This window comes from Hemicordylus capensis, chromosome 3 (genome assembly GCF_027244095.1).
Source record: "Hemicordylus capensis ecotype Gifberg chromosome 3, rHemCap1.1.pri, whole genome shotgun sequence".
NCBI lineage: Eukaryota > Metazoa > Chordata > Lepidosauria > Squamata > Cordylidae > Hemicordylus > Hemicordylus capensis.
This window is the reverse complement of record NC_069659.1, coordinates 351,793,501-351,808,702: the sequence shown is the minus strand read 5'-3', so window position 1 is coordinate 351,808,702 and position 15,202 is coordinate 351,793,501. Positions and strand designations below refer to the sequence as shown.

The 15,202-nt window shown below is 50.8% G+C and overlaps 1 protein-coding gene across 2 annotated transcripts in view; it reads right to left on the bottom strand.

The window, feature by feature from the left end:
• Nucleotides 1–1,204: 1,204 nt before the first annotated feature.
• Nucleotides 1,205–15,202, bottom strand: part of EIF4E2 (eukaryotic translation initiation factor 4E family member 2) — a 34,382-nt gene continuing 20,384 nt past the window's right edge. The window contains exons 7-8 of one of the 2 annotated variants that reach the window (XM_053308518.1): nt 4,622–4,702; nt 1,205–1,651 (exon numbers count right to left, since the gene is read on the bottom strand). In XM_053308518.1, coding sequence (XP_053164493.1) covers nt 4,657–4,702 — 46 coding nt within the window. In that variant the 3' untranslated portion in view covers nt 1,205–1,651; nt 4,622–4,656. The remainder of the gene's footprint in view (nt 1,652–4,621; nt 4,703–15,202) is intronic. The other variant, XM_053308519.1, reaches the window with a different exon arrangement.

Genomic DNA, 15,202 nt, shown 5'->3' with positions numbered 1-15,202 from the left:
CAGCGTACCCACCTGATTTCTGAACATTCCACCTTTCTTTCCAAATGGAGAGCAGTTTCTAGGCCTTGTCTGTGCAAAGAAGAGCTTTTAAAAGGCAAAAGGGATTGAAGTTTAGGCCTGATTCAGACAAATGGAAGATGAGGTTCTTCGCCTCTGCTGCTTTAGGCTGCTGGGCGGGTAGCGTGGTTGAATATTCCCCATGGAAATAATATTTTTTGAAAAAAACATATCACATCCTTGCACGTAGGAAACCATGTCAGGACAAGGTCTGGGCTCGAACCCTCATCCTGGTCTGAAGTGGTACAGCCCAAGGAACAGTTTTAAAACCTCATCTGCTGGACCTCTGGTATGGGGAGGGGAGAGTGCACAGACCCCTTTGCAGGTTCTAGAGCAGGAGTGGGCAAACTTGGCCCTGCAGCTGTTGCTGAACTACAACTCCCATCTTCCCCAGCCACCACGAATTGGAGTAGTCCAGCAACAGCAACAGCGAAACAGGTTTGCCCACCCCTGCCCTGCCCTGGGCGCAATTCCTTTAACACCTGGCTACATTTCTGCTCTTCTTCCCTTGCACCAGCCCCGTTCTGAGACACTGGCAGATATTCAGGCGAGTGCTGTGCAATGGACAAGGCTGCCGTGCCAACTCCCCGGGGATGTCCAAAGTTACACCCTTGTGCAAAGGTCCCTTGCGAAACCTGAAAGCGGGGTTTCGTGGCAGGAGGCACGCCCCTTGTTGAGCAAGTGCAGACATGTGTGCGTCAGCGCAACGCCAGGCAGGCAGGCAAGCTCCTGGCTGCCACCAGGGGACTGCACAAGCACAGTGTTAAGTCCGGATGTTGGCCACTGAATATATCTATCCTATTTGATCAGAATATCACCTCAAAAGAAAACTGGCATCATTGATGCAATTTGTGCAGTAATTTGTGCTGCTCGCAGAAGAACCAGCAGCATCCAGCTGTGGAACCCCCCGCCACTGTGTGTTTTAACCTGCTGTAAGCCTCTGCAATGTAGTAGCGGCTTGACCCAATGAGCTGGGGGGGGGGGCTGACAAGGCAGCCAGAGGCAGCTGTGTCTGGTTTGGTGCACGCACTCCTTAGGATGAGCTGCTACAACTGCAGTGAAGCCCAAGCGTCAAGAAGGGATTTTGCTTCCCCGCCTTCTAAGGTTTCCTCTCAGAGATCTAGAAACAGACCCAGCAACACAGAGGTGGGAATAGAGGCCTAATTGTTTATTGGCAGAAGTGAAAGTGGGGCACTTGCCATCTATTAGGCTGGCTCTGCGGCAGGACGCAGAGACATGTGTAATACTGGAAACCACCCGGCCAGAAGGTGGCCCTTAGCAGGAGCAGCCTCCGAACCAAACGGGGCGAGGCAGGAGGCCCCCGCCAGCCCTGCGAAGGGATGCCAAGGACGTCCACCCACTCAGCCAGCGAAGGGGCCTGGGGGCCAGAAGGTCAGTCTTTGGTGGCATCTGCAGGGGGTCAAGAGCCCAGGCCGTCCTGCAACCTCCTCAGCAGGCAGAGGCTGCAGAGCACGCATGGAGACAGGCGCCCCCCGCCTTTGCTGGGCCAGGCTGAGGAGGAGGTGCTGGACCACCACACCGCCCCCCACCTCCTCACAATGTGATCTTGGTATTTCGGAAGCTGGAGTTATCCCTGAAAGACAGGAGGAGGAGAGAGGGTTAGTCAACATTCCACAAGGCAGGCACATGTGTTCTACCATGCTGGGGGGAGGCGGGAAATTCACGTGCCAAGTTTGTTTGGGTTTTAACTCTTCCAGAGGTGGCAAACACTCCTGAATCTTCAGACACAGAAAAGCTGCAAGCTGGAAAAGGGAGCACGTGGGCCCCACCCACAGGAAGACGCGGGAATCCCGGAATTCCAAGAACAAAATTCCTGAGACCCAGGAAGCACAGAGAGCGGGGGGGGGGGGGGTGCTCTGCTTCTGAGCTACATTTTCTCCAGGCCCACAGAAGAGGGCATGATTCCCAAAGGTGCAAAAAGCCGACCAAGAGTGAATTGTGCAGCTGCGAGTCTCCAGAACCGAGGGCAGGCGGAGCAACCAGCCTTCCCTTGGTCGCTCCAGCGCTTGCTCACAACCAGCTAACGTAGGGATTCTCCAGCTGGGGTCCCCAGATGATGCCGGACTAGGCATGGTGGGAGCTGTAGTCCAACCAACCTCTCCAGCTGGAGAGCCTCTGCCCAGAGGAGCTTCACTGCTGAATGGAAGGCAGGGATTCTCTTCAGTCCTTGTTCCCTAATCTAGGGGAGGATGTTGGCCAACATCTGTCTTGCAGGCTTCAATCTCCTAATGAGGAAGGGTGTGCATCAGCCTTCTGGCCAACACTAGTTAATGGTTGATCTTGGAAGCTCACTCCGAGTCAGCCTGGCCTGCTCAGAGAGCCCCCCTAACTGCAACTGAAGGGTGTGTGCATGTGTGAAGGGCAAACTCTAAACCTGGCCCTTGAGAGACCGCCTCCGAGGTTTTGTTGGTTTTCAGAAACAGCCCTTTGGACCTAGAATTGTAAGGATACCTTAAAGATTTCCTCATCATTGGCTGTGAGAAGCCAGAATGGACTCAAAGGATGTCCAGGAGATCAGTGGTATTGTCCATGCCTATCCTGCTTAAGGAACGTGATTGGGCGAGAGAGAATCAGGCTGGACTCTGGACTGCCTGGATTGGACAACATGTCTTCATGGTTGTCAAGGGCAACACAGCTTGGGAGATCCCCAACCTGAATCAAGCAGCTAATGCCAATTTGTGGGCCTGGCTCAACCGCTAGGCCCTTCAGATTCAATCCTGCACTATGCTCAATACAGCAAATGCAAGCATACATTTTGACACAAGCTGGCCTACGAGTGGTGAACATTTTGCCCTTGCTCTGAACGGGAAAGGCTTTGGATCTCTTCTCCTGCACAATCATCTCTGAAGGCCAGCATGGCAAGCTCACATTTGTGAAAGGTCAAGTAATAAAATAAATATATGGGGGGCGGGGGGACAGATAGGAAGGTGCTTTATTTGGAGTCCACCTAGCTCAATATCTGAAGCTCTGCAGGGTCCCAGACAGGGCTCTTTCCCTGTCCTGTTAGGAGATGCTGCCAGGATCTGCCTCTGGGACTTTCTGGAGGCAGCACAGATGCTCCACCCATGAGTGACAGCTTGTACTTGCTGCTTTGACACATATGGAGTGGGATCCCTCCTGCCCAATTTGGGGGCTTTTCTGCTTGATTGCCTTTCCCCCTTATTGCCCGTTGCCACGTCTGGCACTGCTCTGTGGGCAAAGGAGCCCAACCTGGCTGCCATAGCCCCAGGGACCTTGTCTTCTGAGGCTGGGATTTGGCCAGTCTGTCTTCTGAGGCTAGGATTTGGCAAATGGCGCCAGCGTGGCCTTCCCGAAGGAGACTGGAAAGCTTTGCTAATAATAAACACCCCTGACAGGCAGCAAACCTTGTCATCACCTTTGCATTTGCAATTGGCCTGGCATTGAAAACAAAACAAGGACCAGCGTACTGCCCCCACTTCTGCCCTAGGCAGTAAGGAGTATCTCAAATCATATTCAGGCAAGGCTAAGATGGGCAACTGCTAGAGGTTCCCATGACAGCCACAGGGGCAGACTGTGTGGGGAAGCTCTCAGCCACTTCAGTGGGGCAATGCATTGACAAGATCAAGGGCTGGAAGGAGACCTGGCCTGCAGCTCTTTTGTTGTGGAGTGACCCTCTAGCCACTCCTTTGCCTTTGGGTGGTGATGACCCCATGGACACAAGACTCACAACAGAGCATCCCTGCTCCCACCCCACCCACCACTGGAGCCCATGCCTGCCTTCCTTGCATCCAGCCCATGTCCTCCTCACTCCCTCAGCTTTCACTAAGCCCCAATGTGGCAAAGATGGGCAAGCTCTGTGTAGCCCACACAATCTGTGCCCTGCCTCGATGAACACCAGCCATGCACGGCACCCGCTGGGTGCTTAGCAAACCCCTCCCCCATGGTCTTTGCAGTCAACAGGAGGTTGATCAAGCCCCTGGATGGGACCTCGTATACAGCTGGAGGGGTGGCAACAAGCTGCATTAGCCTGGGCGGGTTTGTAGGACTGGGGCATGGCTCTGCTTCTGCTCTAATGACCCACATCCACACAACACAGACAAGCTCAAGACGTACCTCTCAGCCTCATGAGGCCTCTTCCTGTGACGCACTGGCCTTGCAAACAGGCCACCCGTCGTGACAGAATATGGTAGACAGCCAGAGCTGTTTAGTACAGGCTTACAATGACTCATTGTTGCCTGGTCGCCTATGGTGAGTTAAGGATAGTAGAGGCTACCAAACAGGAAAGTTTACACAATGTTGATTTCCACCACCACCCCTTATAGGCCACACCACAAATCACTATCACAGGTTAGTAGTGGCTGATAATTTTTCTTTCTAAGTAGTCTAGTACCTTTTGCGGACTGACTGAAAAGCTAAAAAGCTTTGCAGACCTCAGGGAAGTTTGGTTATGAGGCAACCAGTCAGATGAGAAGTGGGATGGGTGGCCAGACTGTCCAGTAGTGGGGCCAAGGGTGGGTGGGTGGGGAGGCTCTGGCTGAGAGGTGCGTCACACCGTAATGTAAGAAGAAAGATGAGGCCCTACCCTGGGTGTGTGAGAGGGAGAGGGAGAGCGTTTGTTCAGCGACCGCTGCTGTTCACCAGGCCATGAAACTCCTCCCAGGCCCTGGCAAGCCAGAGGGGGAAAGGAAACAAAACAGGGAAACAAAAGAAGAAAAGGGAAAAGAAAAACAACGAGCACTTCAGACCAAAGGCTAAACTCTCAACACGAGCAAAGACAATGGCGTGCATTTTTAAGGCACTTGTCTGGAGGCGCCAAGGGGCCGTTGTGGCAGGGTCCCTGCGAGGGCGGCAGCCACGTTGCACAAGCTGCAGCTGCTAAAAGGCGGTGGACGCACTCCAGGCAGCCACAGGCCGCCCTGGAGTTCTCCGTCCCCCACTCCAAATGGAGCTTCAGTCGGCGTAACTGAATTTGCTCCCATTCATCCCGCCTCCCTGGGATCTTGCCCATTCCACCTTTCCTGCTGCTGTTGGTTGCTCTCTGTCCCCTACTGCTGTTGTCTCCCCTACTAACATTTAGACTGTAAACTCCTCGGGGCAGGGACCTCAGTTTACTCTGTAAAGCTCATTGTTTGCTGAGGGCATTAAATAAATAGCAATATTCACAGACACAAATATATGTAGCTGGTTGCCAGGGACACTGTGGATATGTTAATACACTTTAAAAAAACAACAACAATCCAATAAAGTAAAACGGTTAAGAAAACCTGGGGAGTTACTCACACTACTCAAATTAACAGTACGCCAACCAATTTATAATTAAATACCTATCCATTCCCACAATCTGGAGACTGGCTGGCAATTATATATCCAGCGTCTTGCAAATTCATAATATAAAACACACAATTATTTTAACTGGATATAATTATGGCTTAATCTTGTCACACAGGTCTGTCTATAACCATGTGTAACATCTTAGGTAATATTTGCTGTGTGTCTTGTCATGCTGAGGGTTTTATATGAATGAAAAATATTTAACCCTCACTGTGTGTCATGGACTGAAGTTTGTTGCTGTCATGGGGAATGTGTGTACCCCATGCAAGCATATCATGTAGACTTCCGCTCTGTTGATCCTTCTTGTGCCAAATAAGCCAGAACAGCTAATACAGACATGCCAGGGGCAAAGGGGGCCGTGTGACATCCTGGGTCTTTCCCCAAAAGGTGAAGGAGGGGTGAGATGGGTTGGCATCAGTCTCTTCTCTAATTTTTTTCCAGCTGTGTGTGGAGTGAGTTTTGTTCTGGGCAGCAGAATCAAGGCAGTGTGTGCGTATGAATATAGAAAGTGGGACCTTCCTGATTCAACCTGAGCAGGATCTAAAATTAACTGAGCAGCTATCAAAAAACTAGCATGCGTGCACACGTGCGCACATTCAGGCCTTAAGAGGGAACACTGCTTGGCATCTGGGAAACAGAAAGGTCACCAAAGGGGTCTCTTGCAGATGTGCTGCAAAATCAGGATGTGAGATGGGGCCATCGAGCAGACACCAAAATACGTGCGGATGAAGCATTCTAAGAAGGACGAGGGTGAGAGAGCATGCCATCCTGGAAACAAAGAGATTTGCAAAGGCGTGTCCAGCAACCATGTTGCAGAAGCAGGATATGAGAAGGGGCCATCAAGATGACACCAAGGACATCAGAACAGGCATGAATGGATTCTGAATGCACCCTCAGCTTGCAAAGTCTGGTCAGACATGCCCAGGCAAGTCCTGTAAGCAGATGTGGCTGAACTATAATTAAAATCACCCCCAGCCACAATGTATTAAAGAGGACCCTTTCTTAGCAAAGGGGCCAGTTCATGCTCACTACCACAAGTGTTGCTCTCCTCTCCAGTGCTTCAGACACAGAGCCTTGGATGCCTGAGGTCCTTTTAACTGGATAAACTGGGGATTGAATCTGGGACCTTCAGCAAGCAAAGCCTGAGCTCTTCCTTTGAGCTCTGACCCTAGCCCGATTCAGATGATGCTATATGAGTGTACAGATGTCTGTACACTTGTACACATGTTTGTGTGAATGGCTGTACCTGTGTTCATTTTAAAAACGAACCAGCTACAGGCCCTTCAAATGCAGGATCCAGATCCAGAGAGGAAGTGTACTTCTCTACCTGTGTTCGGCATAACATGTGAATTAGGGATGTGCAAAAAATTTCGGGCACAGAACGATCTGTGCCCGAAACGAACAATTTCGGGTGATTCGGGGCCGAACCGAATCACCCCCGATGTCCCCCGATATTTTTCGGGCACGAGCCGAATCACCCGAATTTCGGGCATGAAAAATTCGGGTGATTGGGTTCACGGTTGATTTTTGGCGATTTTTTAAAGTTTTAGTGACTTTGGGGCAGTTCGGGGGCATAGCATGGGATCTGGGCAAAAGTAGTGGGGTGGGGTGGTAGAGCCTAATGGGTGCAGGCTACCACCCCAATTTCAGGGGGATTGGGCAAAGGGCTGATTTTTGGTAAATTTCTGAAAATTTCATGTCTTTGGGGCAGATTGGGGCATATTGGGGCAGAAAGTGGGGCCTGGGGCAGAATAGTGGGGTGGGGTGGTAGTGCCTAATGGGTGGAGGCTACCACCCCAATTTCAGGGGGTTTGGACAAAGGGCTGATTTTTTGAGAATTTTTGAAGTTTTAGTGACTTTGGGGCAGTTTTGGGGCAGAAAGTGGATCTGCCCCAAAATAGTGGGGTGGGGTGGTAGTTCCTAATGGGTGGAGACATGAAGTTTTTTCTGAGGTGTGAATTCTCATTCTGTCATAGCAAATGAGATTTTTTTCAATTAAACAACTCTCATGACCCCACTTTCACTTTTTCACACTTTCCTTTACTATGAATAATATGAGGAAGTAATCAATTTAGCACACTTCACCTTATGAAGACAAACCTCATATAAATAAATTCACCATAATTCACCCCTCTGCCCAATCACTCTTAAATTGGGGATGGGTGGTAGCCTCCACCCATTAGGGACTATCTACCAGCCCACCCCACTCCTTTGGGGCAGATCCACTTTCTGCCCCCAATCTGCCCCAAAGACACCCAAACTCCAAAAATTCTCAAAAAATCAGCCCTCTGCCCAATCCCCCTGAAATTGGGGTGGTAGCCTCCACCCATTAGGAACTACCACCCCACCCCACTATTTTGGGGCAGATCCACTTTCTGCCCCCAAACTGCCCCAAAGTCACTAAAACTTCAAAAATTCTCAAAAAATCAGCCGTTTGTCCAAACCCCCTGAAATTGGGGTGGTAGCCTCCACCCATCAGGCACTACCACCCTACCCCACTATTCTGCCCCAGGCCCCACTTTCTGCCCCAATCTGCCCCAATCTGCCCCAAAGACATGAAATTTTCAGAAATTTACCAAAAATCAGCCCTTTGCCCAATCCCCCTGAAATTGGGGTGGTAGCCTGCACCCATTAGGCACTACCAACCCACCCCACTACTTTTGCCCAGATCCCATGCTATGCCCCCGAACTGCCCCAAAGTCACTAAAACTTTAAAAATTCACCAAAAATCAGGATTTTGCCCAATCCCCCTGAAATTGGGGTGGTAGACTCTACCCATTGGGCACTACCACCCCACCCCAAAATTTTGCCCCTGGGCCCCTTTTTACCCCCCTGAATCGATTCAGATTCGGATTAAATCCGAATCCGAACCAAATCAAGGGTGATTCGGGTGACCCAGATTCGGGCACAAAACAGAACAGGGGTGGTTCGGTTTGGGTCCGAGCCGAATCACCCGAAATCCCGAATTGCACACCCCTAATGTGAATGACTTACTTGTGTACAGATCTGTACTTGTTCACACTGTACACTCGTACAAGTGTTTCATAATGTGTGACTGGGCCACCTCTCCTCAGCAAATGCAGGAAGTACCACCTTCTCCTTATCTTTAGCAGTCTCTCTCCCTCTCCCCATATTCCTGGAATATAGGAGGAGCCACATTTCATTGACTGATACCAATGAAACATCTAGTCCACGGTTGCCCGTACTGATTGCCAGCAGCCTTCAAACACCAAAATGCAGATTCTCAAGCAGAGTTGTTTCCTTGCCCCACAACAGGAAGCCCTTTAAAAACCTGAGAGCCCAAGAATTTTGCCACCTTGCTTTGCTGCTTGAAAACCACCGGGAGCTTGCAGGCAATCAACTCCCTGCCCTCCCCCACCACTCAAGGAGTACCAGAACCCCGGGCAATGCATCACTTTGCAGGCTGCACACAAGTTCGTTAATAGAGCCATTTTTTGATTGGAAAGAGAGAGCCAATTGTTAGCAGTCACGTCCTGCCTTAAATCTGCTTTGCTAATGACACCCACAATAAACATAAAAATGCTATCACTATCTGCGGCAAAAGTGCTTTTAGATAAATCTCGGGAAACGGGCCTAACGTCTCCTCCACTGGCGCTATTTTTTCTCACTGATGGGCAAAGCAAATAGGCAGGGGGAGAAACACTTGCCACTTTGGAGAGTCAGACAAATGGAGATTACTTAGAGAGAAGACGCTCGGGGTTCAGAGGAAACCAGCCATTATCTGTTGTGATCAGACCCAAAGCAGCATCACAATTCCCCTTCATGGTGATTCTTCTTGTTGCTGCTGCTGCTGAGGATAACCTGCTTCTCCATTTTTCCAAGGGACTGAAGGGAAAAGAGGGCAACTCCCAGAATGGGCAGGGCTTGACCATGAAGATTTCTGCCCCCCTCATAGGTTTCTCCCTGACTGGAACGACACACTCACTCCTATGAAGCTGCCTTTTCCAGAGTCAGAGCTGGTCTATTTAATCTGTTTCTGCCTTGTGGAAGGGGCTGTCGTGGCAGAGCACCTGCTTTCCATGAAGGTGGTCCCGGGTTCAATCCTTGACATCTCCAGGGAGGGCTAGCAAAGACCCATCCAAAACTGCAGGGGGCTGCTGCTAGTCAGGGTAGACAGTACTGACCCAGATGGACCAGCAGCCTGACTCAGCATCAGGCAGCTTCATACGCTCAGTCTCTGGAGAAGAGCGGGGTCTAAGGGAAAGCCAGATGTACAGGAGGGAGGAGGGCAGGGAAAGACCCCGGGGTCCTTGGAGAGATTCTGCCAGAAAGAGAAACAGACAATACAAGCTGAACGAACCAATGATCTCACTCTGCAAAAGGCAGTTTCACACACAGGAAGCTGCCATATACCGAGTCAGACCATTGGTCTATCTAGCTCAGTATTGTCTCAGCGGCTTCTCCAAGGTTGCAGGCAGGAATCTCTCTCTCAGCCCTCTCTTGGAGATGCTGCCAGGGAGGGAACTGGGAACCTTCTGCTCTCCCCAGAGTGGCTCCATCCCCCTGAAGCATCCCTCCAGGACTCAGGCAGCGGTTACTTTCCAGCCCTGCTCTTCACAGCTTTTCGCCAGGGGCACCTGGATGCAAGGCACGTGATCCAGCATCCCCATCTTGCAGCGGGCTCCCTGCTGCCACTCCGAAGACGGCAGGGGCAGGCAAGAGGGGGCTTTGGAATCCCGCCCTTCTCATGGGCGCTTCCCGGAACTGACGGCCCAGGGGGCAACAGGCACCCAGCCCCATGGAAACGCTGCCAAGGAACACGGAAGGCAACAGCCAGGGAGCAATGGGGACGCCTGCAGCAGGCAGCTGTGCTCTGGCAAAGTCCCTGCCCGGGCCCGAGGGGGGCTGCTCTGCCAAAAGCCCCCTCAAAGTGTGCTGCTGTTCCGGGCCTCTGGGGAAGCTTAACGTGGAGGAGGGAAACCCTCCGTCTTTTGATAAGGGTTAATGCGGGGGGGGGTGTATATGGCTTGGGATGATGGGAGCTGGCTTCCCCAATAACAGGGGGGGCCCAGCTTTGAGTACCCGAGTTTACAAGCCGCCACACTTTGCACCAGGCCCCTCTCTCACTCGGCCGGCTCCCAAGAGGAAAAATGAGCCTGAACCACCAAACTGAAGCTTCCGCTCCCCTGTGTCTCCCAGCCCCAGAGGTATTTCAAGGTCAGCCCAGTATTCTCTGTACCAGGGGTTCCCAGATGCCGTCGACTGCAAAGGCCCCTGCAGCTGGGGGTCATGGGAGTTGTAGTCAACAGCATCTGGGAATCCCAGGTAGAGGGAACACTGCTTGGCAGTGCTGGGGTGGTTAGGAAGCATCTGAACTATTCCCCGTGAGTCCACTTCCACGGTCCTGCCTTTGAATGTCTCTGGGTTGGAATGGGCAGGGTTTGCGGGGGGGGGGGGAGATAAGAGTGAGAAGAGGAGGGGGTGCACAACAGAACGACTGTCTGGAGATGGCATTAAGTAAGGAGAGAGGAATAAGAGGGAGGAGGCGGAAAGGGACCCCATCCTTATTCTCATCAGACTGCTAAACCATAGGAGGATGTGCCTATTAAAATCAATTAGCAAGGAGAGCTCCATGGAAACTCCAGCTTCAGAGACAGTCTATCTTTGCTATCTAGGGGCAGTGGACTGATGCCTTCGAGCCCTACTGGGGAGCTTCCTGGAGGCATCTGGTCACTGCTTGAAGCAGGCTGCTGGGCTAGATGGATGCTCAGCCCAGCAGGGCCCTCCTTATGTTCACTGGCGGCACTGATGGGATGACTAGTGGGCCAAAGCAAAAAGAGCGCCCATGCTAACAAAACCAGGACCCCCCTCCCACACCTCAGTTCCCCCGGGAGAAGTGACAGGCCGGTCCCTGCATCTGGTATGCCAACCCTGGAAGAGTGGAGAAGCGTTGCTCCCCACCCCGCAACGTGATCAGTGGCAGCTACTCCCTCTTAGGGCTGGGGGTAGGAGGGAAGAAGCCTGGGGTAACCACAGGCGAGGCTAATGTAGGCCGCTCCAACCCTAAGTCCGAAAGAACCCGCCATGGTTTTCTCCAGCTGTCAAGTTGCTTGCTTGTCTCAACCAAAATCTCCATCCTTCACACCAGCATTTGGCAGCTGGATATTTAGGGCTAAATCCTGCCCTTAGAGTGGTTAATTGTACGGGTCAGTGGAAGAGAAAGTAGCAGTGCCCTCCCTCTCTCTCTCAAGCCCCCATGCCCCTTCTTCTCTGCAGCAGCTCCCTCCTGTCTCCTATCAGCCATGCCTCCACTTCTCCCCCTCCTTGCAATCTCAGCCCCCTCCCCCTCACCCCATGTAGGACGAGGCTAAGAAGATGAACTGGGGTGGGGTGTTGGAGTCTTGAGCACCTATTTGCAGGCACCACCTGCATACACACACATTTCACACCACTTGAAAATAGTATGTACCAGACTGTGTTTGGCCACACACAAGAGCCCACTAGTTTCCTTTCTTCTCACAAATATGCACACACAGCACATACTTACTTTTTTTTTTTAAAGCAAGCCTTATTTCTCCCTTTCTCACAAGATAAACATTTCTGGGATATGTCCTTGGGCTGCAATTCTATGCACACAGCAGTTACTTGGGAGTAAGCCTCAATGAGTTCATTAAGGTGTTACTTGGAATAAACTGTATAGAATTGATTCAAGTTCTATATAATCAACTTGTGGAATTCTCTGCCACAAGATATGGTGACAGCCAACAACCTGGATGGCTTTAAGAGGGGTTTGGATAACTTCATGGAAGAGAGGTCTATCAATGGCTACTAGTCAAAGGGCTATAGGCCACCTCCAGCCTCAAAGGCAGGATGCCTCTAAGTACCAGTTGCAGGGGAGTAACAGCAGGCGAGAGGGCATGCCCCTTTCAACTCCTGCCAGTAGGCTTCCAGCAGCATCTGGTGGGCCACTGTGTGAAACAGGATGTTGGACTGAATGGGCCTTGGGCCTGATCCACTAGGGTTGCTCTTATGTTCTTATATAGCATTTATGTGAGAGAATTCTTTATCAGATTTGAAAATTAAACCATATAAATCACAATTTCTTTCCAAAAAAACTTATGCTGAGGACCTCTCCTTTCAACACTACTACCACTCAACAAAGAAAAGGGTTCACATGCAAAATAACCAACCAACAGGCAAGAAAGACTGGCCTAAGTAGTGGGACTACTTGACTATTTTGGGCTGGCCTGGTTTCCAAGCTGTGCCTTAGGTTGCTCTTGAAGAGAAGGCAATCTCAAAATTCTTAAAAATAAAAACAAATATTTCTGTATTAAACACACACACACCCCTTTCAAACAGGATAAGTCTGAAATTGTCCAGTTAGTAGTTTCAGTCAAAACGCCTCATTTTATTTGGAAGCTGTAAGCCCCTCCCTCTCCTTCGGGCGGGGTGGGGGGCGCGGCACTGCTGGCTTGTTAGTATAAGAAATACCCAGAGGAAATGCCAGGCCACCATTATCCCCCACTTCCTCCCTCATTCTCTAGACATCCCAATGTTGCCAAGATTCACTAGTGGCATTTTAAAAAAGAAAATATCTCCAAGCAAATGCTGGAGAAAGCCAATGCCTCCCTGAGGGCTTCGCTGGGGTGCTGAGTGAGGAGAAAAGGGCTGACTTCCCTCTAGCGAAGGGAAGGGTGGAGAAAGGTGGCCAGGGCTCCTAGGTTCTAAACTCCATTTGTTTGCAGACTGAGTGCCCCTATTTTGCACACAGATCTCCAGAAGGTCTGCTCAGCCTAACTAGAAGGACTCCGGGAAATCAGATGGCTGGGTTGGCCTTGTTTGCTGGCTATTGGTCAGAATAGGTGCCTGCAAGCTATTCTGGCTTCTGATTGGTTGGGGGCAGGGGTAGCCCCTGCCCATCCTTAGCGGAAAAGAAAAGAAGATTGTGACTGGTGCTGGGGCACTAAATATGCAAATTGGGTAGTGACTAAGTATGGTAATTACTTCATTTGGGGGCAATTAATCCCACTGAACACCCTAAGAGTGAGGAAATGGCTTTACAAGGGAAATTAGGGAAAGGACCAACAGCCATGGCCATCTACTGGCAAGCAGTGGAAATGCAAGAGCAACATGCAAGCAAGAGAGCCAGAGATACAGAGAGGAAGAGACTGTGTTTGGTGGGAGATTGTGGGGCTGGCAAGAATGTGGAGCTGGCAAGTAGGTGGGGGCAATGCCTCCTCTGACCCAAACAAGGAGCCTCCATTGGACTTGATGAGCAAGAGGCAGAGCAGAAAATTGCCCCATAATTCCTGGCCTGCTGTAGAAAGAGGATGCTAAACCCCTGAAACAATCTCAAGTGTGAGCCTGCTTGGATAAACGAGTGCTGGAAAACCAACCCAGCTAGGGAATATGGGGGGAGAGGGGAGAGAGAAAGGGTGTCCTAAAGAGGTTAACCGTAAATGACTGGGAGTACAAAAAATGGGCCACTTGTCAAGCTTCTGCAGAAGTCTCAATGTGCTCAGCAACCAGAGAAGCTGTGTAGGGTTGGGCTTGACCCATGGAGAGTTTAAGGGTTGAGCTTGAGCCATGGAGCAGCTCTTCTCCAAGCCCCTTCTCCCTCTCCCCACATTCTTGGCACACAAAAAACATCCCAGCAATCCCACTCCAAACTCACCAACTGTTTACTGCCACACACAATCCAAGTTCTTTAAAACAAACAAACAAACAAACAAACAAACAAACACACACACACCAGAGTCAACACTTCATTACCAGGATTTATTGCTCAAGATTAAGCAAAGTTTGTCTAGACTGCAGGATTTCTCTCTGCCACAGAATTTAGTTCATTTGGCTGAAGATCTGTCTGAGAATCACAGAGTTGTAGACTCTGGGTGGGGGTGGGGGATTTAACTTGTTCCAAACATCACTCCCTTCTTCTCCTCTCTACACAAGATGAGTAGAGGCTGAGCAGGTTCTTAGAAAACATACAAACCCAACACCACAAGTGCTGAAGGGATTATCTGGGAGGACATTTCATATGGGCGGGAGGGAAGGGGAGAGAAGAAGGGGGCCACTCACTCTCTGTGTCCCATTCAGTCAGCGTCCTCTTTGCAGAGGCTGTCAAGGGAGCCCAAAAATGCCTGATGTGATGGAGCTTAATTAAGAAGCACATTGACTTGACGATGACAAATATTTATATAGCGCTTTCCAACCATTTCCCCAAAGCGGTTTACACAGAGATAAATAAATAAAATAGCTCCCTGTCCCCAAAGAGCTCACAATCTAAAAAAGAAACATAAGATAGTCACCAGCAACAGCCACTGGAGGGATGCTGTGCTGGGGATGGACAGGGCCAATTGCTCCCCCCCCCACTCAATAAAGAGAATCATCCCCTTTAAAAGGTGCCTCTTTGATCACCTAGCAAGGGACTAACTGACTTCAGCTGGCAGGCCTTCAGTAGCTTTGCCGCTCACCCTCTTTGGGCACACAGGACCCAACTGAAAGCAGTTTGGGGCAGGGGAGGGACAGAGGAGAACTTAAAAATCAAGCTCTTAAACTGGAGAAGAATTATATGAGTAGCCACAGTGGAAAAAACACAGAAGGCCAGTGACGAGCAGGCTGGAGAGAGCCCAGGCTTCTGGCATTTGTATGCAGAGCACAGCAGTGTGGGATCTCCCCATGAGAGACCGGATGGCTCCCTTGGCCCTACCAGGGTGTGTGAAGTGCGGCCCTCTACCCTGGTAACCAGCCACCTCCACTTCTGTAGATTTCTTCCCCCTGAGCTGTCCATGGAATGCAGGGCAGGGGAAACTAGTGAGGGCAGCATGGGATCATACCTGGAGAGGATGAACTGCAAGAGCTAGGGATTTTC